At 48.6% G+C, this 17,325-nt stretch overlaps 2 protein-coding genes across 3 annotated transcripts; both read left to right on the top strand.

Annotated features, from left to right (window-relative positions):
* Positions 1-1,665: 1,665 nt before the first annotated feature.
* rexo1 (REX1, RNA exonuclease 1 homolog) lies at positions 1,666-10,231 on the top strand. Its single transcript, XM_047013867.1, has 16 exons — positions 1,666-2,008; positions 2,300-4,623; positions 4,852-4,953; positions 5,050-5,308; positions 5,444-5,601; positions 5,695-5,832; positions 6,030-6,153; positions 6,239-6,370; positions 6,610-6,747; positions 6,931-7,044; positions 7,154-7,227; positions 7,431-7,541; positions 7,669-7,784; positions 8,142-8,280; positions 8,530-8,650; positions 8,879-10,231. The coding sequence occupies exons 1-16, from the start codon at positions 1,822-1,824 to the stop codon at positions 8,965-8,967; spliced, it is 4,326 nt and encodes a 1,441-aa protein (XP_046869823.1). The 5' UTR covers positions 1,666-1,821; the 3' UTR covers positions 8,968-10,231.
* A 4,904-nt stretch (positions 10,232-15,135) lies between these two features.
* Positions 15,136-17,197, top strand: zgc:101100 (uncharacterized protein LOC445169 homolog). 2 transcript variants are annotated; one of them, XM_047013853.1, is made up of 4 exons: positions 15,136-15,258; positions 15,630-15,802; positions 16,005-16,180; positions 16,331-17,197. In XM_047013853.1, the coding sequence occupies exons 2-4, from the start codon at positions 15,634-15,636 to the stop codon at positions 16,763-16,765; spliced, it is 780 nt and encodes a 259-aa protein (XP_046869809.1). In that variant the 5' UTR covers positions 15,136-15,258; positions 15,630-15,633; the 3' UTR covers positions 16,766-17,197. The 2 variants fall into 2 exon arrangements, with proteins under 2 accessions (XP_046869809.1, XP_046869808.1); XM_047013852.1 differs by having other exon boundaries at positions 15,154-15,258; positions 15,627-15,802.
* The last annotated feature ends 128 nt before the right edge of the window (positions 17,198-17,325 follow it).

The following is a 17,325-nucleotide window of genomic DNA, read 5'->3' as shown; positions in this document are numbered from 1 at the left end:
TATCCAGAGCAACTTACAGTAGTTACAGGAACATTCCCCCCGAGGCAAGTAGGGTGAAGTGCATTGCCCAAGGACACAACGTCATTTTGGCACGTCGGGTAATCGATCCGGCAACCTTCTGATTACTTTAATAAAATCAAACAAAACATGTAAACAAGTATAAATAGAGGCCATTTCCAAAACTGAAATCAAAGCATTTAGTAAAATAACAGGCTAATAATGCTAACAATAAAAACTCAGTGTTTTTATTATGAAACGTACCCTGTTTAGATTTAGTGTAGACGGTTTACCAAAACAAAACCAAGGAGACCGTTGAGTATTGTCTGGTTTAGCCTACCGTTGCCAATTGCCTTATTGCTTTACAACTGAGCGAGCGTTAAGTATTGGCTGAGAAACTAAAAAGCTACGACTAATTTGCATAAATGATTGACCTAATTGGCTTTGTGCTGCAGGTGCGCATTGATCTATAAAATACTGCATGACGGCAACGTCGCAAGATGAGCAGTTTTTTCTACAGGGCCTCCTTATGTTGGTCGTTGGCAGAGGCTGTTTGTCAATGTGGTTGAATCGAGGTTGAGCTTTAACAATAAGGTGTTTTATATGTGTTAATAGCAGCCAACGGCCAAAGGTAAGCTGTGGCGTTATCTGCTATAGAAGCTTAGTTTCATAGCCTCCTAGATGAGTAACTGTTCATATTCTGTGTGTTAACCCCACTTTCAGACGTTCTAACCCGTTCGTCAACTAGACCAATTTGCCCATGCAAGCACATTGCTTTAATCGAGCATTGAGCAACTTGGTGGTCAACAGAAATGTTCCATTAAACAGTATGACTGACAGTATGACTTAATTGCTTTACGTTAAGTAGCCTTGTCATGTTTAACAGGACTATAATTATTGCACCACATTTGTGATGTCTATTTGGTGTCGTCATTTCCCCTAGAGTGCCCTCTGGCGGATGTGGGCCCTAAATTGTTACCCGATCTCCGAATTATTTATGTTGCTTAAAAAAACGTACTTTTCCAATTTCTGTCTAAGAACTGTTGGGATTCCTGTGATATTCCAGCATCCATGTTAAAGCGGTTTTGGTGTCTTTCTTGAATGAACTTTCCACCCAGCAACAGCCTGTTTCTAACAAATTGTTTAGGTCATTTCTAAATGTGTCCTTTGACTGTTGCCGTCCCTTATCCTCCGTCTTCACGTGCTTGGACTCGTTGAAGATCCGGAGGCACTCCATGGGGTCAAAGTCCAGGTCCACCTGCAGGGTGCAGAAGTCAACGCTGGAGGGGAAGTCCTCATCCGCCCCCTCGTCCTCCACGCCGCCGTCCTCGTCCTCGGAGGTTGTTCCTGTGAAATAAAACAATACGAGTCCTTCAGTCTTTTAAACCAGTGTATGAAATGAATGGCGGAGCGCAGTAACATTTTACCTTTTTGGCCATGTTACACTCCACACTAAATTATAGATTACTGCATTCAGTCAAAGCTCAGTTTGGACATCTAATGCAATGTATTATGCACATTAGTTGAGTTACCAATAACCTGTCTACATCATTCAAATATGCATTACTATACCACGGGTGAATGCTTAGAGATTGTTAGGAACAGGCAGATACAAAGCATTCTAAATGACGTAGGCATGTGCGACGTGTGGGGCTTTTTGCGACAGTTTTCTTTGGCTGTCCAACATGGCGTCGTAGAGACATTGTTATTGTCAAATTGCAGGTTAGATCTCTTGATGGGCGGTTTTCCCAGCTATATCAACTAAAACAATCGCGTTTTAGATCCGTCTTGGCCCTGCGGGTATGAGACAGGTCTGTGGGAACGATGTTGCGCTCCACCGGTTTCTTCCGTGGGATTGACTGCCCATTTTACAGCGAATATTGTAAGGGGAAAAGCGACAAAGATGAATGTAAAAGACCATACTGTCACTTTAGACACAGTAAACAAAGACGAGCGTCGAATGCAGCAAGTGACGCTAGAAAACCAGAAGAACTTAACGCCAAACACAAAGGTGCGTTTCATTCCGTTGTGCTAGTTAAAGCTAGGTAGCTAGCTTTCTGTTGTGGAGTTGGACAGTCATTCCATTGTAGCGGTCCTACCATGCTTTTGTTATCTAGAGGTAGCTTGATTACAGCTGCTGAACTGTCCAGTAGATCACTTACAGTTATCGGTGTATGGTTCGTATACACGATAATTACATTTTAATATGAATGAAACACATTAATGTGCTGTGGTAGTGGATCCAATTATTTGTTTTTGCGGTTTTGTGTTGATCTCCGCTGTGTCTATTGACTGTGTGCAGAACAAGGCTACGACCCGTTAAACCCGGACGTGGTAAGGCCCAAAGACCAAGGGAATGGAGATTCCGGGACCGCATCAGCGGACCTGGGTGTCCTTGAGTTGGAACTGGTCAACCGGGCCATCGCGGAGGTCCGCAACGAGGTGGAGAGGGAGAAGAGGAAACTGTCCCGCATTGGCGATGAGGAGTACATCCCCACCGCCAGCTCAGCTAAAGGAGCTAAAAGGTCGAAGACTGTGTCTGAGGAATATGATCCCACCTCCAGCCCAGCTAAAGGAGCTAAAAGGTCGAAGACTGTGTCTGAGGAATATGAACCCAGCCCAGCTAAAGGAGCTAAAAAGTCGAAGACTGTGTCTGAGGAATATGAACCCACCTCTAGCTCAGCTAAAGGAGCTAATAGGTCAAGGACTGTGTCTGAGGAATATGAACCCAGCCCAGCTAAAGGAGCTAAAAGGTCGAAGACTGTGTCTGAGGAATATGAACCCAGCTCAACTAAAGGAGCTAATAGGTCGAAGACTGTGTCTGAGGAATATGAACCCAGCTCAACTAAAGGAGCTAATAGGTCAAGGACTTTGTCTGAGGAATACGAACCCACTGTCACGTCCCTCAAAGCGGGAGCCAAACGTACAAAGACGATACCTGAGGAATATGACCCGACCACCAGTTTGTCGCGGGCAGGATCGAGAAAGCCAAAGACTTCCCACTTGGCGTACGACCCAGACAGCTATCAGATCAACTCCACGGCAGATTATAACCCCACGCCTTGCGCCAGCAAGTACACCCTAGACTCAGACAGCCAGGACAACCGGGCCAGTTCTCTAGAATACGTACCCACTTCCGTTTGTAAAGCATCCGTGAAGAAGCCCTCGCCTCGGGTTCAGACGCCCCAGCTGCCCTCCCCACCTCCCAGCCCCAAGTCCTTCAACGCCCCCTCGTCTAAATCCAAGTACAGTTTGGACCACTCGAAACCATCCACAGACCTGGAGTACGACCCTCTCTCCAACTATTCGGCCAAACTGGCCGGGAAGAACAAGAAGGAGGATGCCTCCAAGGGGGAGGGAAACAGGAAGCCCAAGCTGTCAGGGGACGAGGAGTACGTGCCGACGGCCATGAGGGCGCTCCGGCCGAGTGCCGACGTGCAGAAATACACGCTCAGCCTTTCCGAGTCCGACGGCGAGGCCTCGGGGACGGAGTACCGTCCCACGTCGCTCAGCCGCCTGCAGCGGAGGAGGAGCAGCACCGGGGCGGCTGACGACCTTGGGGCGGCCGGGCTGAGGGACTGGGCGAGGGACACGCCGGGCGGGTCGAAGCCGAGGAGCCTGGAGCCGCCTGGGGGGAAAGAGGACACGGAACCTGGGTTGCCAGACAACTGCAAGAACCAGGAGATTGGTCGACGCAAACACAAAACCGAGGACGATAAAGTAGCTAGTAAATCTAGCAACGCGAAGAGCGGTAAAACGGAGAAGGTGCTTAAGGCGGACAGGGACACGGGTAAAAAGAGTAGTGGTGGTAATAGGGAGAAGGGAACTGGGGACAAGGGCGACGGGAGGAAAACCAACGTGTCGAAGAAACCGAGTCAGCAGGGTTCGAAGAGAGACGGCAGGAGCGAGGGTAGGAAAGAGGGCGAGAAGAGCAAGCCGAGAGAGAAGTCCGTCAACAAATGTGGAAGAGACGAGAAGAGGAACGACGGCGGGGGCAGGAAGACGGAGAAGGCCAAGAGCGACTCGAGTCGGAGAGAGAAGGAGAGAGCGAAAGCAGGGGACTGTAAGAAAGTCAAGACTTTGGACAGGGAAAGGGACCCCCACAAGCACAAGGAGCCCAGGAACGGCCAGCTGGACGGCGGTAGGAAAGAGAAAGAGGTGAAGAAGGGCAGCAAGGGGGCCGCTTCCGGCGGCGGCAACCGCGGGATGCCCTCCAGTGACGAGGCGAGGAAGAGCAACCGCGCCGGCGACCGGAGAGCGGGCAAGGTGAAACGGAGGTCTCTCAGCCACGCCGACCTGTTCGGGGCCGAGAGCGCGGAGGAGAGCGAGGAAGAGGACGACGATGAGGAGGAGGAGGGGGAGAAGCTGGTGAGGCGGTCGGCTGCCGCCATCAAGAGGGGAGGAGCCAACAGGAGGAAGGCCTCCGAGCTCACGCCTTCGTCCTCCGAGGACGAGGACGGCGGCGTGGAGGACGAGCGGGCGGACGAGGACTTCCCCTCCAGCGTTGACTTCTCCACCCTGCAGGTGGACCTGGACTTTGACTCGGACCCCATGGAGGAGTGCCTCCGGATCTTCAACGAGTCCAAGCACGTGAAGACGGAGGATAAGGGACGGCAAGCCAAGCAGGTACCCTGATAAGATCTCTCTTCTCGCAGCCTCGCATTGTGGGTGATAAGTGCTTCATCAATACACTTCCAGGAAGTATATGTGCCTACATGCACGTTGTGACGGAACTTCAGCAGATCTCAATAGTCACCCCCATTTTTCACTCTGAGTCTGTTACTCTATTGAAGTCAGTATAGTGATGGAATGACGGTTGTAATTGTGAAGTAACCGAGTTGTGTCTCTCTCCAGCCCTCTAAAGATTCAGAGGACGAGGAGGACACGGAAAGCACGCTAACCACTCTCTTCCCCGGGCAGAAGAAGAGGGTCTCTCACTTCTCAGCCAAAGGCAACGTAAGTTTGAATCCCATTTCCAAACGTGACGTTTTCTGTCCCCTGAAAACGGAACTTGGTTCTTGTTTCAACGAGACGTTTCCCTCGCTTCCCTAGACGGACGCGGCCCCCAAGCCAGCACCCTACAGGAGACTGACGGCACAGGAGATCTGTTACCGCCGCATGCAGATAGCTCAGCAGCAGGCTGTCCAGCTGGCTGCCGCTGTGAAGACAGCCTCTGCCAGCCCCAGCCTCAGCCCCAGCCTCAGCCCCAGCCTCAGCCCCAGCCTCAACCGCAGCCCCAAACCCAGCTTTCCAGGAGAGAGGAAGAGGGTAGCCCATCGCCCCAGCCCGCTTACGTCTTCATCCAAGCCTAGTATGAGTGCTCATCCTCCACCACACCCTCATTTGAGGCTGGTTGACCAGGACCCAAACATAGACTCCCTGGTGTTACTTTGCCAGCGTTCACCAAACAGGACCATGTTGTTGAGAAACCTGTCGGTGTGTGTAGGTGCTGTGGAGGCCAAGCCCGCTGGCAACCGGGTGCTGTCGCCCGCCAGGACCCTCCCCGGGCACCTCTCTGTGAAGGCCCACACCTCGGCGGGCATCCTGTCCAAAACCACCACCACGTTTGGCCAGAAGAGGGTGGCGCACACCCCCACGATGAAGGTAAGGGCCTCAGCCTGTCCCCACAGCTCCAGGCGAGGGCTGGGCAGGGCGTTTCTCCAGGTCACGTCTGTTTTTTGGGGTTTCCACCTCCAGAGCACTGCGATGAAGCGTCCGGTCATTCCCACCGAGTTTGGGGCTCGGGTGCCCACCAACGTCCGCCAGAGATACCTCAACACCTTCATCGACGAATGCGTGAAGTTCTGCCCCACGGAAGATCTAGCCTTCCAGATGGTGAGAACACAACACCTCCTAATACCACCACACTAACGTCTAATTCATATTTCATTTATATATCCATTTAGCAGACATGCAGAGGGCGATTTGAACCGGCGACCTCTAGATCTGCTGTCGTTATGCTCTGCCACTGAGCTCCACCCAACCCTCCTGTTGTGTGTGTGTGTGTGTGTGTGTGTGTTAACGGTTCACAGGCTCTGGACGAGGAGAAGGTGGTGTACGAGCGGAGCAGCAGCAAGAACATCTACCTCAACGTGGCGGTGAACACGCTGAAGAAACTACGCAGCAACATCACCACGCCCTCCTCGCCCGCCCCCAGTATGTCACACGCCGTTCACCTGTGTGCCAGTCTCCGTGTCGACGGTGTAAACAGCGCGCGCGCGTGTGTGTGTCTGCTCCACAGAGAGCCCTGCGGTCAGGGTGGGGGGGAACAGGAAGGCCCTGTCGCATGAGGAGTTGTTGGGGGGCCGCCTGGCAGCTAAGACCAGCTACACCCTCAACAGGACAGGCAGACAGCAGGAGGAGAAACTGATGGGTAAGTGTCTGTCCCCACAGCGCCCTCTGGTGATGTGGCTGTTGCTCCTGCACCCTGGACACCATAGCAGGTCTGGGCTCATTGTTTAGTGTGTGTGTGTGAGAGAGTGAGAGAGAGAGGAAGAGGGGGGGTTTCCTTCTTCCTTCTCCCTTCCCTCCTCTCCTCTCCTGGACCTATACTTAGCCAGGCCCCCTCCTAAGACAGGAAGTGTGTGCGCTGATGTGCGTTCCCCCTTCCAGGCGCCGCCCTGTACAGGAAGCTGAGGGAGTACCTGATGACGGAGGAGCAGCTGCAGGAACACAGCTACCCCCGGCCCCACCCCGAGGGCTCGGGCCGCGCCCTCGTCCACAACGTGCCAGAGAAGAAGAACACAGACCGTGAGGGGCCTACATTACCCATACTGCACCCTCACCGGCCCAGCGTCACCATGGAGACGATAAGACGTGATCGCGTGGGACACATTCTGACTGGAGAATGAGGGAGGGTCCGTTTCTGAAACCTCATCCTTGCTCTGCTTTTTGTTGTTGTGTGTGTGTGTGTGTGTGTGTTTGTGTGAACAGCCTTCTCCAAGGTGTGCTGCAGGTGTGGGGCGGAGTATAAATTGAACGTCAACGGGTCCTGTGTTCGTAAGGAGGAGTGCCATCACCACTGGGGCCGTCTGCGGAGACATAAAGGTCCGTGATTGGCTGTCTGGCTGACCCCTTCATCAGCAGGAAACCAGATTGATATGATGTTTGTTGTTAGAGTCTAAACTGAATGTTATTGCGTGTTTGTGTGTAACAGTGTCAGGAGGATGGGAGACTAACTACAACTGCTGCTCAGGGGCTGTAGGTGCTACAGGCTGCCAGGTCGCAAAGGTAACACTCGCTCAATGACCACTTCTGTCACCTTTTTAAAAGGTGTTTTTGTTTCCTGCCAATGAGTGCATCTGACCACCAGAGGGCAGTACCACTCCTGAACCCAGCAACACACTGCTGCACTCTCTACATGCTCTAATGCTACTCAGCTTGCCTGCGGTGGTGGTGGACTTCTACTTGACGTTACTTGTGCATGTTCACAGCAACACGTGCAAGACGGACGCAAAGAATCGCTGGACGGCTACGTGACGACCTTCGACAAGTCCCTGCCTCCGGACGGGAACGGCGGGGTCTTCGCCTTGGACTGTGAGATGGTGGGTGGTCGGATTGGAAAGGCCAGATGGTTGCTTTTAAATCCTGTCAGATGTCTCTTCAGCAATGGATGCCTCTCTCTGTCTCTCTCTCTGTCTCTCTGTCTCTCTCTCTCTCTCCATGGAACAGTGTTACACAGTGCTGGGCCTGGAGCTGACCAGAGTGACGGTCATCAACTCTGAGCTGAAGGTGATCTACGACACGTTCGTCAAACCTGAGAGCAGAGTGGTGGACTACAACACACGGTGAGAGGCCTCTCACACACAGCTGCTCTCTCTCTGTCTCTCTCTCTCTGTGTCTCTCTCTGTCTTTCTCTCTGTCTGTCTTTCTGTCTGTCTGTCTCTCTGTGTCTCTCTCTCTATCTCTCTCTGGCTCTCTCTGTCTGTCTTTCTGTCTGTCTGTCTCTCTCTCTGTGTCTCTCTCTGTCTCTCTCTGTCTCTCTGTCTCTCTCTCTCTGTCTCTGTGTGTCTCTCTGTATCTCTCTCTGTCTCTCTCTCTGTCTCTCTGTTTCTGTTTCTCTCTCTCTGTCTCTCTCTGTGTCTCTCTGTCTGTATCTCTGTCCCACACCAGCACAGTCGTGACAGTGGCGTGTGCGTGTGCAGGTTCTCGGGCGTGACGGAGGAGGATCTGGAGAACGCCACCATCACGCTGCGGGACGTGCAGGCGGTGCTGCTCAGCATGTTCAGCTCCGAGTCCATCCTCATCGGCCACAGTCTGGAGAGCGACCTGTTTGCCCTCAAGGTTGGGAACACACACACAGACAGACACAGACACACAGACAGACACACACACACACAGACAGACAGACCTAAACACACACAACAGGCAGACTCACAGACACACACATATTGCACACACACACACACACACAGACAATCCTTAAACATTCGTATACCATTATGCTGACATTATGCTCCACTTGATTATGTGGTGGTTGTGTCCAGTCAGGCGGGGTGTGATGGTTTCGTCTCTCTGTGTGTGTGTCCCCAGCTCATCCACAGCACCGTGGTGGACACGGCCATCGTGTTCCCTCACCGCCTGGGACTCCCCTACAAACGAGCCCTGAGGAACCTCATGGCCGACCACCTCAAACGCATCATCCAGGACAGCGGTGAGGACATTAGATAAGATGTGGAGCCATACAGGACTGGAGTTTGGGTAGACCGCTAGGAAACAGTCAGGAGGAGTAGGACATCGACTTCCAGTGCACCTATAGTTATGTGCTTGTGGCACCTAAACTTGAGGTCGAATCACTGGAGAGTACGCTCACTCTGTTTCTATGATGATCAAGACACTCAGCAGGTCACATGATCAGTAACGTCCATGTGTGTTTCCTCAGTGGGGGGTCACGACTCCAGCGAAGACGCCCGGGCCTGCATGGAGCTGATGACCTGGAAGATCAAGGAGGACGCCAAGGTGAAGAGATGACCTCTGACCTCATGACCCCAACCCCCCCACAGATAGAGCACCTGTGTTCCTCTGGACCGGGAGGACCACAGTGAGACCGGGAAGAAGGGAAGCCGAATGGGGCATCTCTTAAGGGTCCTGCTAGGAGGACCTTCCCAGACTATAACAGGGTTCTACCGACTGCAAAAGAACAGGAGGCTGTTTCGGAGGCAGCAAGAGATTAACAGTGTTTTGTTTCTTTTTTATTTACCATAGTATTTCATTTACGAAGCGTATAGCAATTGTTTTTCCATGTTTTCTTCTTTTTTTTCTTCACTAGCAACAATGTTTATGTCTGGACCTTATAGGATCACGAATAAACCTTTTTCTGTAACAGGAAGAGGAGGACACTTGCTAGGGCCCTGTTCTGTTCCATGTTATGGTGAGACCACCACATTGCTGCTCGGACGCTTTCACAGCCCTACTTGCACTTTTTTTTAATCTATTGTCTCTGGGCTGATTCCACATGACCTCACCTGTAGGGTGAATGCAGTAGAAAAGGACATTTTGAAAGACTTGGTTCCAACGTGCCGTGTGGCAACGTTGTATAGTAGTGGGTGTTGAGCCATGAATGTTTCTACCTTGAAAAAACACTTGATCCATAATACCGTACTTAGGGTTCGTATCTAGAACCCAAACATTTGTGTACCCTTACCAGAATTTCACAGTCGATAATGGGTGTGAGCGAGATTTTGTATGATGAAAGTTGAGTTAAGTTTCTGAAAGCACATGATAACTGAGGGGTGTAGAAACAGGATCAATAGATGATTTCTAACATCAACTAGCTACCTTCTGACTGCACTAGCCTAACAATCTATTTATGTGAAATACATTTAGGTTTTTCATTTAGCTGGATGATTTAGCCATCCTGCTTAATGAAATACTGTCATTTCAGTGTGATGGACGAGTTCACTGTGTTGTGTCCAGACAGATCATGGCTCTCAATCCTCTTACTCTCTGTATCCTTAATGTGCCCTGCATGGAAGTAAAATCACGCAAATGTTGTATTCACACTAACAGTATGTATTACTCCCGCACTATAAACGAAAAGGCAAAAAACAGTAATTGATAAGGCCTAGTTATTTAAATCATACAGTCAGCATATATGTATATGCTCTACCTTATGTCGGTTTGCGTTTGATACTTGATGGTTAAAAAAAACTTGAGGTGTACAAAGGTTGCTAGTTGTCCTTTTTGTATCGTTTTTTTGGTTGTGTGTTTTTTGCTAATAAAACATTTAAACTTTGTTCTATGTCGTTAGTCGTCTTCTTTTACACCTGTGCTGTTGGTCAGGAAGAACTGTTGGGCTGTATACTTTAACAGCTTTTATGTGAGCGTTTATTGTACAATGTGGGCCCCATCCTCACCAGCCCCATAACAAGCATGAGAGTTTTAATGAACCGCAGGCTTTAATGGTACCTCGAGGACATAGATAGATCTCCCATTTGGAGAGAGGGAGGATTTATATATATGTATATATATATTATATATTTTTTTTACCATAGTCTGAACCTTGGGTACCTCATGTATCCCGGACCCTGACACTCCCGGCAGGTGCACAGCCAGTCGCTCTCCTCCTCAGCAGATGTGTGTCAGGGAACCAAAACGGGAGAGAAATGCTAAACGGGAGAGGCCCATTCTTCCTTGCGACCGGTCGTCTATTGAGCTCCTCCAGTCACATGTCAGCATGCATTTCCCTGAGCCAAGCCAAAGACCCCAGGTATTAAAGACCCCAGTCTCCCAGGATCAATACCTACACAATGTTCCAGTGACAGGGTGGGGGGGATTCCCAGTGTTTATGGAGTACAGGAGAGATTTGAGCATGTGGGGCGCAGCAGCTTAGCCAGCTCTTCTTCATTATCAAATTCGATCAGGGCGCCCTCTCTCTGATCACCTCTGACTGCTAGGGGTACGTGGGTCGAGGGAGGCGTTGGAGGGGGAGGGGGGGGGGGGGGTGTCGGGGTCCAGGGCTGAACTTATTGGACCGCAGATTGACACCATGCTGGGCGGGAGAGAGCTGCATCGTGCCTTTAAGCTCTCTGGGGGGAGAGGACAACTGACCACATCCATCTCCCTAATCGTCCACTGGGGCGGGAGGTTGAAGTGATGTCCTCCAATCAGCTGCTGCGACCCCAAAATGATCTCAGTTGTTTCCACATCATACCATAAGTTATTTTGCCTCCGATGCAATTACTTGATCGTTGTTCAAGGGCGTCAAACGTTTTTACCCTCTGAAATGGCTTGTTGATGGAATGTTTTTGTTGTTGCTTAATCTGTATTCAATCTGCTGCTTGCAAGTTGATGAAGCCTTTATTTACGGTTTGGATTATGGTCCGGTAAAGGCGGGGTTGTTTGAAAGGTCCTGTGTTTGCTGTCTTTGGTTCTGCCCAGCCTCTCTCCAACCCCTCCGCCTCTACCCTTGACCCCAGCCTCCCAGCCTCTCCCCTTCACTTCTTCTCATGGTCATTAACTCAAACCCCTGCTGCTCAATTAAACGACCGAATTTAACTCGATGTCTCATATTGATCTGTTAAGGTCTTGCCTGGAGTTCCGCTCCCAGGGGGAAGGGCTAGAGCTTATGAGAAACTAATACGACGATGATATCTCTCTGGAACTCATAAGTTTGGAATTACCAGAGGCCAGAAAGTGAAATCAATGGATTCCGGTTGGTTCCGTACACAGGTTCATAACGATTAGTTCAGTTTGATGTATTGGTTTATAACATTGTGGGATGATAGTCTTGACAATTATCCCCGTAATGTTCATAAGTGGAGTTATGTACTGTTAAACAGCATGGATTCAAAAAACATGTTCATGTCCATAGCTCAGATGAAATTCATCCAACTGCATTATTGGATGTGTGTGTGTGTATGTGTGTATATGTGTGTGTTTGTAGGGGGTCTAAGCTGTTTGTGTGTCACAGATAGTGCCAAGGCTCCCAGCGTGATCCTGGAACTCACTGGGGCTTAAGAGGGGCTAGTGACCTTCCGCCCGCTCCCGCTGTCCCCCGCAGGTCAAAGGCCAGTCGGCCCCATCGATTTCCCCCAATGAAGAAGTCCTTAGCCCCCTTACCCGCTTTCTGTGGGTCCCTGAGCCCCTTTCCTAACATGGCAGGCCTGAAAGCCCCTCAATTGTGTTTGTGCCGTTCGATCCAGTTGGTGTCCAAGGGGGCTGTCCTCTGAGCAGCTACCCCACAGATAACTGACAACTACAAAGCTCCCTTCTTGACAGGTCCTTGTCAATACAAATTTCCACTATTGATAAGTAATTAAAGAAAGCGAAGAAGAGAAAGCCGTAGTGTATGGGGAGGGGGGGGGGTGTGCTTCTCCAACTGCTGTTCTCTAACTGAAACATCTGTTAAACAGGAGACATTAAAAAAAACACGGTGGTACTTTTCACCCACAAAACCAGGCCCCACTCATCTTCTTGTTGAACCCCTGTAGCTTTTAGAAAGAGGAATTGATGTCCAAAAACAAACCTTTTGACAAAATAGTTTGAGGACCAAATGGGCATGCCTGTTATTAATTGAAATAAGCTTATAAAACCTTGCAAGAGAAAAAAAGACAAAAATTAAAGCTCAATTTACTGTAATGGGCCACTCGTTTTTAAACTAGATTATACTGTCCTGGAAAGACAGTTGTTCATGTCTGCTAAATATGTCACACAGAAAATTGAAGGTATTTAACAACATGTTCATTGTAATTATGTATTTCTCCCATTTCCAAAGCCATTCCCAGTAATTCCCCATCATCTTAAAGGAGCAGTTATTAAACCCACAAGTTCTCACCTGCTTGGAGCTAAGACTGTTGTCAGCGATGTGACTTGTTGAGCATAACCTTTGTCTGTTAGTGCCTGTAATCCATGCATTTGTAAGTGGATCCTCCAGGAAGAGGATAACTCCTTTAAGCCGTTTTAAACTCTACGGGAGGGACAGCAAGCCTCTAACTCCTATTCTACCTCCACACCTACAGTACAGTAATCCTAATCATCAGCAGTACTGAATCCTTACCGGTATGTATTTAACATGTAGATGAAAGCCAAAGGACAGTACTTAAATATTTCCAATTTGATCTCATTTCTCGATGGCTTCGAGTCATGAAAGTTGGGGATGAGAGTGGCCTGGGTCGAGATCAGTCGACTTGTCGGATTCGAAAGGGCAGCCTGCGAGGGGCTCAAAACAAACAAAGCAATTAGCAGAGCAGGCCGCTGCATGACTGTGATCGGAGGGGGCCTGATCAGAGACAACATCACTCATCTAGAGGGACACCTCGGAGAGGAGAGGGCGGGGGGGTGGGGGTGGGGGGGGTCCCTGCCTGGCGAGGAGAAGAGATCCGGGGGGGCGAGGAGCCGGGGTGGTGGCAGAGGGGAGGGGGTCGCACACAACCACACTCTTTGTGTGCCTATAATCCCCCCAGCCAACACAGCTTTGGCCAGGTTTCATCATGAAAGTGCCATGAAATAACTACTTTTTTTCTTTTGCAGTAAATCTCCCCTAATCCTGCCGGTTGAGGAGACAAAGGCCTCTGGGACCTAATCCTGGAGCTTTTAGTGGGGTTCAGGGGCTGGCCTACACAGCCTCTTCTAAATGACTTATTTCTATCGGACACTAATATAGCTTGACAGCCAAGAACAGCGAAAAGAATTGGGGGAAAAAAGCCGGGGAAAGAAAACAAAAAAGAAGGTTCCACATATTTTAGGAGTCTGAATGGACATGTACAAGTATGAGCACATTCATCCAGATTCATTCCACCTGGTCATAGATGATGGATCATATGTTTGCCTGCAGAAATCACCCTTTAGACACACATGCAATGACAGAAATGTATTTTTGATTTTTTTTGTTTGTTTTCTTTTGCACCCTGGATTCAGTTTGTTGACGTATCCAACAGGTTTACCCCCTCCTTGATACCGCACAAGATCAGTGTTCAAAATGGCCGTGGTTTCATCCTCTGACTCATAAGAGGAAAACAAAGCCCTCAGGATTGAATCTCAGATACAATGCTTGGGCATGTGGTTCTTTAGACTGATCTGCAATGGCTTCTTCTCCTGCAAGTGGCTGGCATCGTTGGTGCTGGCATTACCTCGCTATTAGGGTTAAAACAGACTGAATTCTGGGACACTCCTGATACTCGTGGGAAGTGTAATCTATCACTCTGACTGCCATTGCTCTCTACGCTGAAGACCTCAACCCAGTCTTCAAGGAATTTACATCTCTAACACCCCAGCCTTGAAATACAGTGGGGAGATTACTGGAGATGATCTTATTGGAAAGTCTTATGCTTTTGCACATTGTGGGCATGCCAAAGCCAGTATGGACGATGAGGAAAAGAAGATTATAACACCCATTTTCCAAACACCCATTTTTTTCCACCGGCTATGCAAGTGTCAAAGAAATATAAACATATTACGACCTACTGTACTGCAGGATCGGTGGGATACTATATGTTGTATTCTGACATTTGGACAGTCTTGCCAGTATATAGCCACACTACAATACTATAGGACTACTCTTTAATTGTACATGTGCATCCATTTACATTTATATTAGCTTGATGTACCATGAAACATGAATATGTGTGTGTGTGTTTGTGTGTGTATTTGTGTTTTGTGGAGCTATACTATTGGGCATCTCGCTGTTTGATTATTTCAGTGGGATAATAGTTCTCTGTGAGAAGAACTTTGAGATTTTGGCTCAGTTGAACCTTAGGAAATTGGTCTCAATGGGAAATGTCTAGATTATACTTCACAGGCTGACAGTTTATGGGCAAAATATGGAGCCTGTTAGCAAAACAAATCACAGAGGAAACCTCCACCAAGGGGAGAAGCTCAGAGCCAGGAGTGTAGTAGAATGAAGGCTGAGAGCCGAGGACAATCAAAGGCTGTTATTTTAATGCCCTGCCTCAGAGATTAGCCGACCACATTGTTTTAATTGTTTTAACGGGAGGGAATGAAACGCTTTCTTATAGAGAAGGATCCTTGGCGTAAATCTCCCAAGTTCAATAGTTTCAAAAACTTGAGCCCTCGGACCCCCCCTCTTCTCCCTCATCCCACCTAATCCTGGCTAATACCTTTCTTTCTATTGGCTAATGGTTGAGGGTTGCTGGAGTAAACGCTTCTTAAATAGTCGTGGGTGAGAATGGTTTTCGGAGAATTACGTCCATGCAACGACAAAGCGTAGTAACGTACGAGGATAACGTCTGAATTTCGTATCAATTGGACAACATATATATATACAGCAGAAAAACGGTTATCTGCATCTGTGGAACATTTAAGGTAATAATATTTCTACAGCCTACCTAGCACTATCATTGTACATTGGATTGACATAGATCATTAGAAATTACGCATTGCTGTTAATAATTTATTTTGTAATTGATTTTAGCGACTGGGACTTTTTACGGGTTATTTTTGCGTCATGAAAGTGCTTACACTTTGACTCAAGCCAAATACATTTTTGTTTTATAAGTGTAAGGTGTATAAGAGTAAGGAAACTTAAGTTTTAAAAGACAAAATACTAGACTGTCTACAGTAAAACTGGAAGGGTTATCTACGCTTAATATTGGGTTCTTTCTACAGTACTTCCTGTTGAATAATAATACAAAATGCAGCACAATTAACACAATTCTTGTTCTTACACGCAGCAGCGCTATGAATTCCTTGAATTTTTGTGGAGGATCAAACAACACAGGAGTCTATCCAATGCACAACGCCAACTCCGTGTTTTTCAACCTTCACCACCAGATGGCGGAAGAGTACCAGATGTGCTCGTCACCTAGTCCCTCTGCGCATGCCTTTTCTGTTGCTGAGAGGCTAGCAGGTACGTTACAAATTCAAACAGGTAGCCTAGGATAAAGCCTGTAAATAATAAGTTGTCTGTTTCCACGGGTTGAAGCTCGACCCTCACTCCAAGGAAACAATATTATCATATTACTGCCCTCATCACGGACTGTTTAGCATTTTTTGTGCCGCACTTCTTATTACTTAGTTACTTATTGAGTTTAACTAATTTGATCCAACAGAATTGATTCTGGAGGCTCGTTATGGAAACCAGCAGAAACAACGTCGGAGTAGAACGGCCTTCACGGTTTCTCAGCTGCAGGCCCTGGAGAAGGCTTTCCAGCAAACACAGTACCCAGATGTGGGTATGAGAGAGAGACTGGCTCTCTGCATAAATCTGCCAGAGGCACGCATTCAGGTCAGTAAGTAACTGATGCATTGTGTCTGTAAACGTCATACTCTCTCTGTGTGTGTGTTCGCGCGACCTATTGCATAAAGTTACACTAATTTGTCACATCCTTCCATGATATTTCCAGACTCTAATACCCCGTTACATTTCATTCCACAGGTATGGTTCAAAAACAGAAGAGCAAAATTCCGCAAGGGTCAGCGTTATTCCCCTTTGTGCCGCGAGCAGAGCCTGGAGGAGGCCAAGCCCAAGGACGAGCCCTCCAAAACACACTGTGACATCTCTCCGCTAAGGGAACCCAGCGATGCTTCCTCTCTTTCCTGTTCCTCAGCCCCTCCTGTGGCCCAGTCCTACTCCAGACTACACTCTCCTCCCCGCTTCCCCATGGTGGCTAGGGAGCAGTATCACCTTCCGCGTCACCAGGCTTTAGGGATGCTGTCAGCTGGTCTCCACATAAGCCCAGCCTTCTGGCCCATTTTACAACAACATGGCCCTGCATTTGGGCTCGCTCCGCCCGGAGGTAAAACCTGCAGCCTTGCCCTTCAGACTGCCTGTTCCAGTAAAGGGCTGCCCAGCTCCAGCCTGGGGCTGTAACCAGAGGCCTACCCCCAGGGCAGTTCCACACTGCCACATGAGCCTACAGGTCAGACCAGGCCAGGGTTTGGAGCCCCGAACAGTGACAACCAGCTTTGCCCCTGGTGCACAGGCACCCTACCCACCTGCAACCCTCGTTGAGGATGCGTGAGAAAGTGTTAAACAGATCAATTGTTCATATCATTTGATTCAGTCATTGTTCAAGTTTATAGATGATTTGTTTATCTCCATAAACATTGACATTGTGCACTATGGCTTTTTAACCTCCCTGTCCCCAGCAACCAAAGGCACTGATTTTAGAGTTTGACTTAACTTCTTGACTTTACTGTAACCAAACTATTGAATGCCTTTGTTGAACAATATGATGCTGACTGTTACATGCTTCATATAAACTTTGAAATGCACCTGTGTGTTGACTCTGTATTGCAACTTTGTTGTTGAGCAACTTCCACCATTTGAACCTGTAAATATTAATAAAATCAATTTATTTAGATTAAACGTTGACATTGAAGTGTGTCAGTATTTATTTATTCATTTTTTTTAATACAAACACTACATTT

This window comes from Hypomesus transpacificus, unplaced genomic scaffold (genome assembly GCF_021917145.1).
Source record: "Hypomesus transpacificus isolate Combined female unplaced genomic scaffold, fHypTra1 scaffold_205, whole genome shotgun sequence".
In the NCBI taxonomy this organism is placed as follows: Eukaryota; Metazoa; Chordata; class Actinopteri; order Osmeriformes; family Osmeridae; genus Hypomesus; species Hypomesus transpacificus.
Note: the sequence above shows the minus strand (reverse complement) of the source record. Positions and strands in the feature narration are given on the sequence as shown.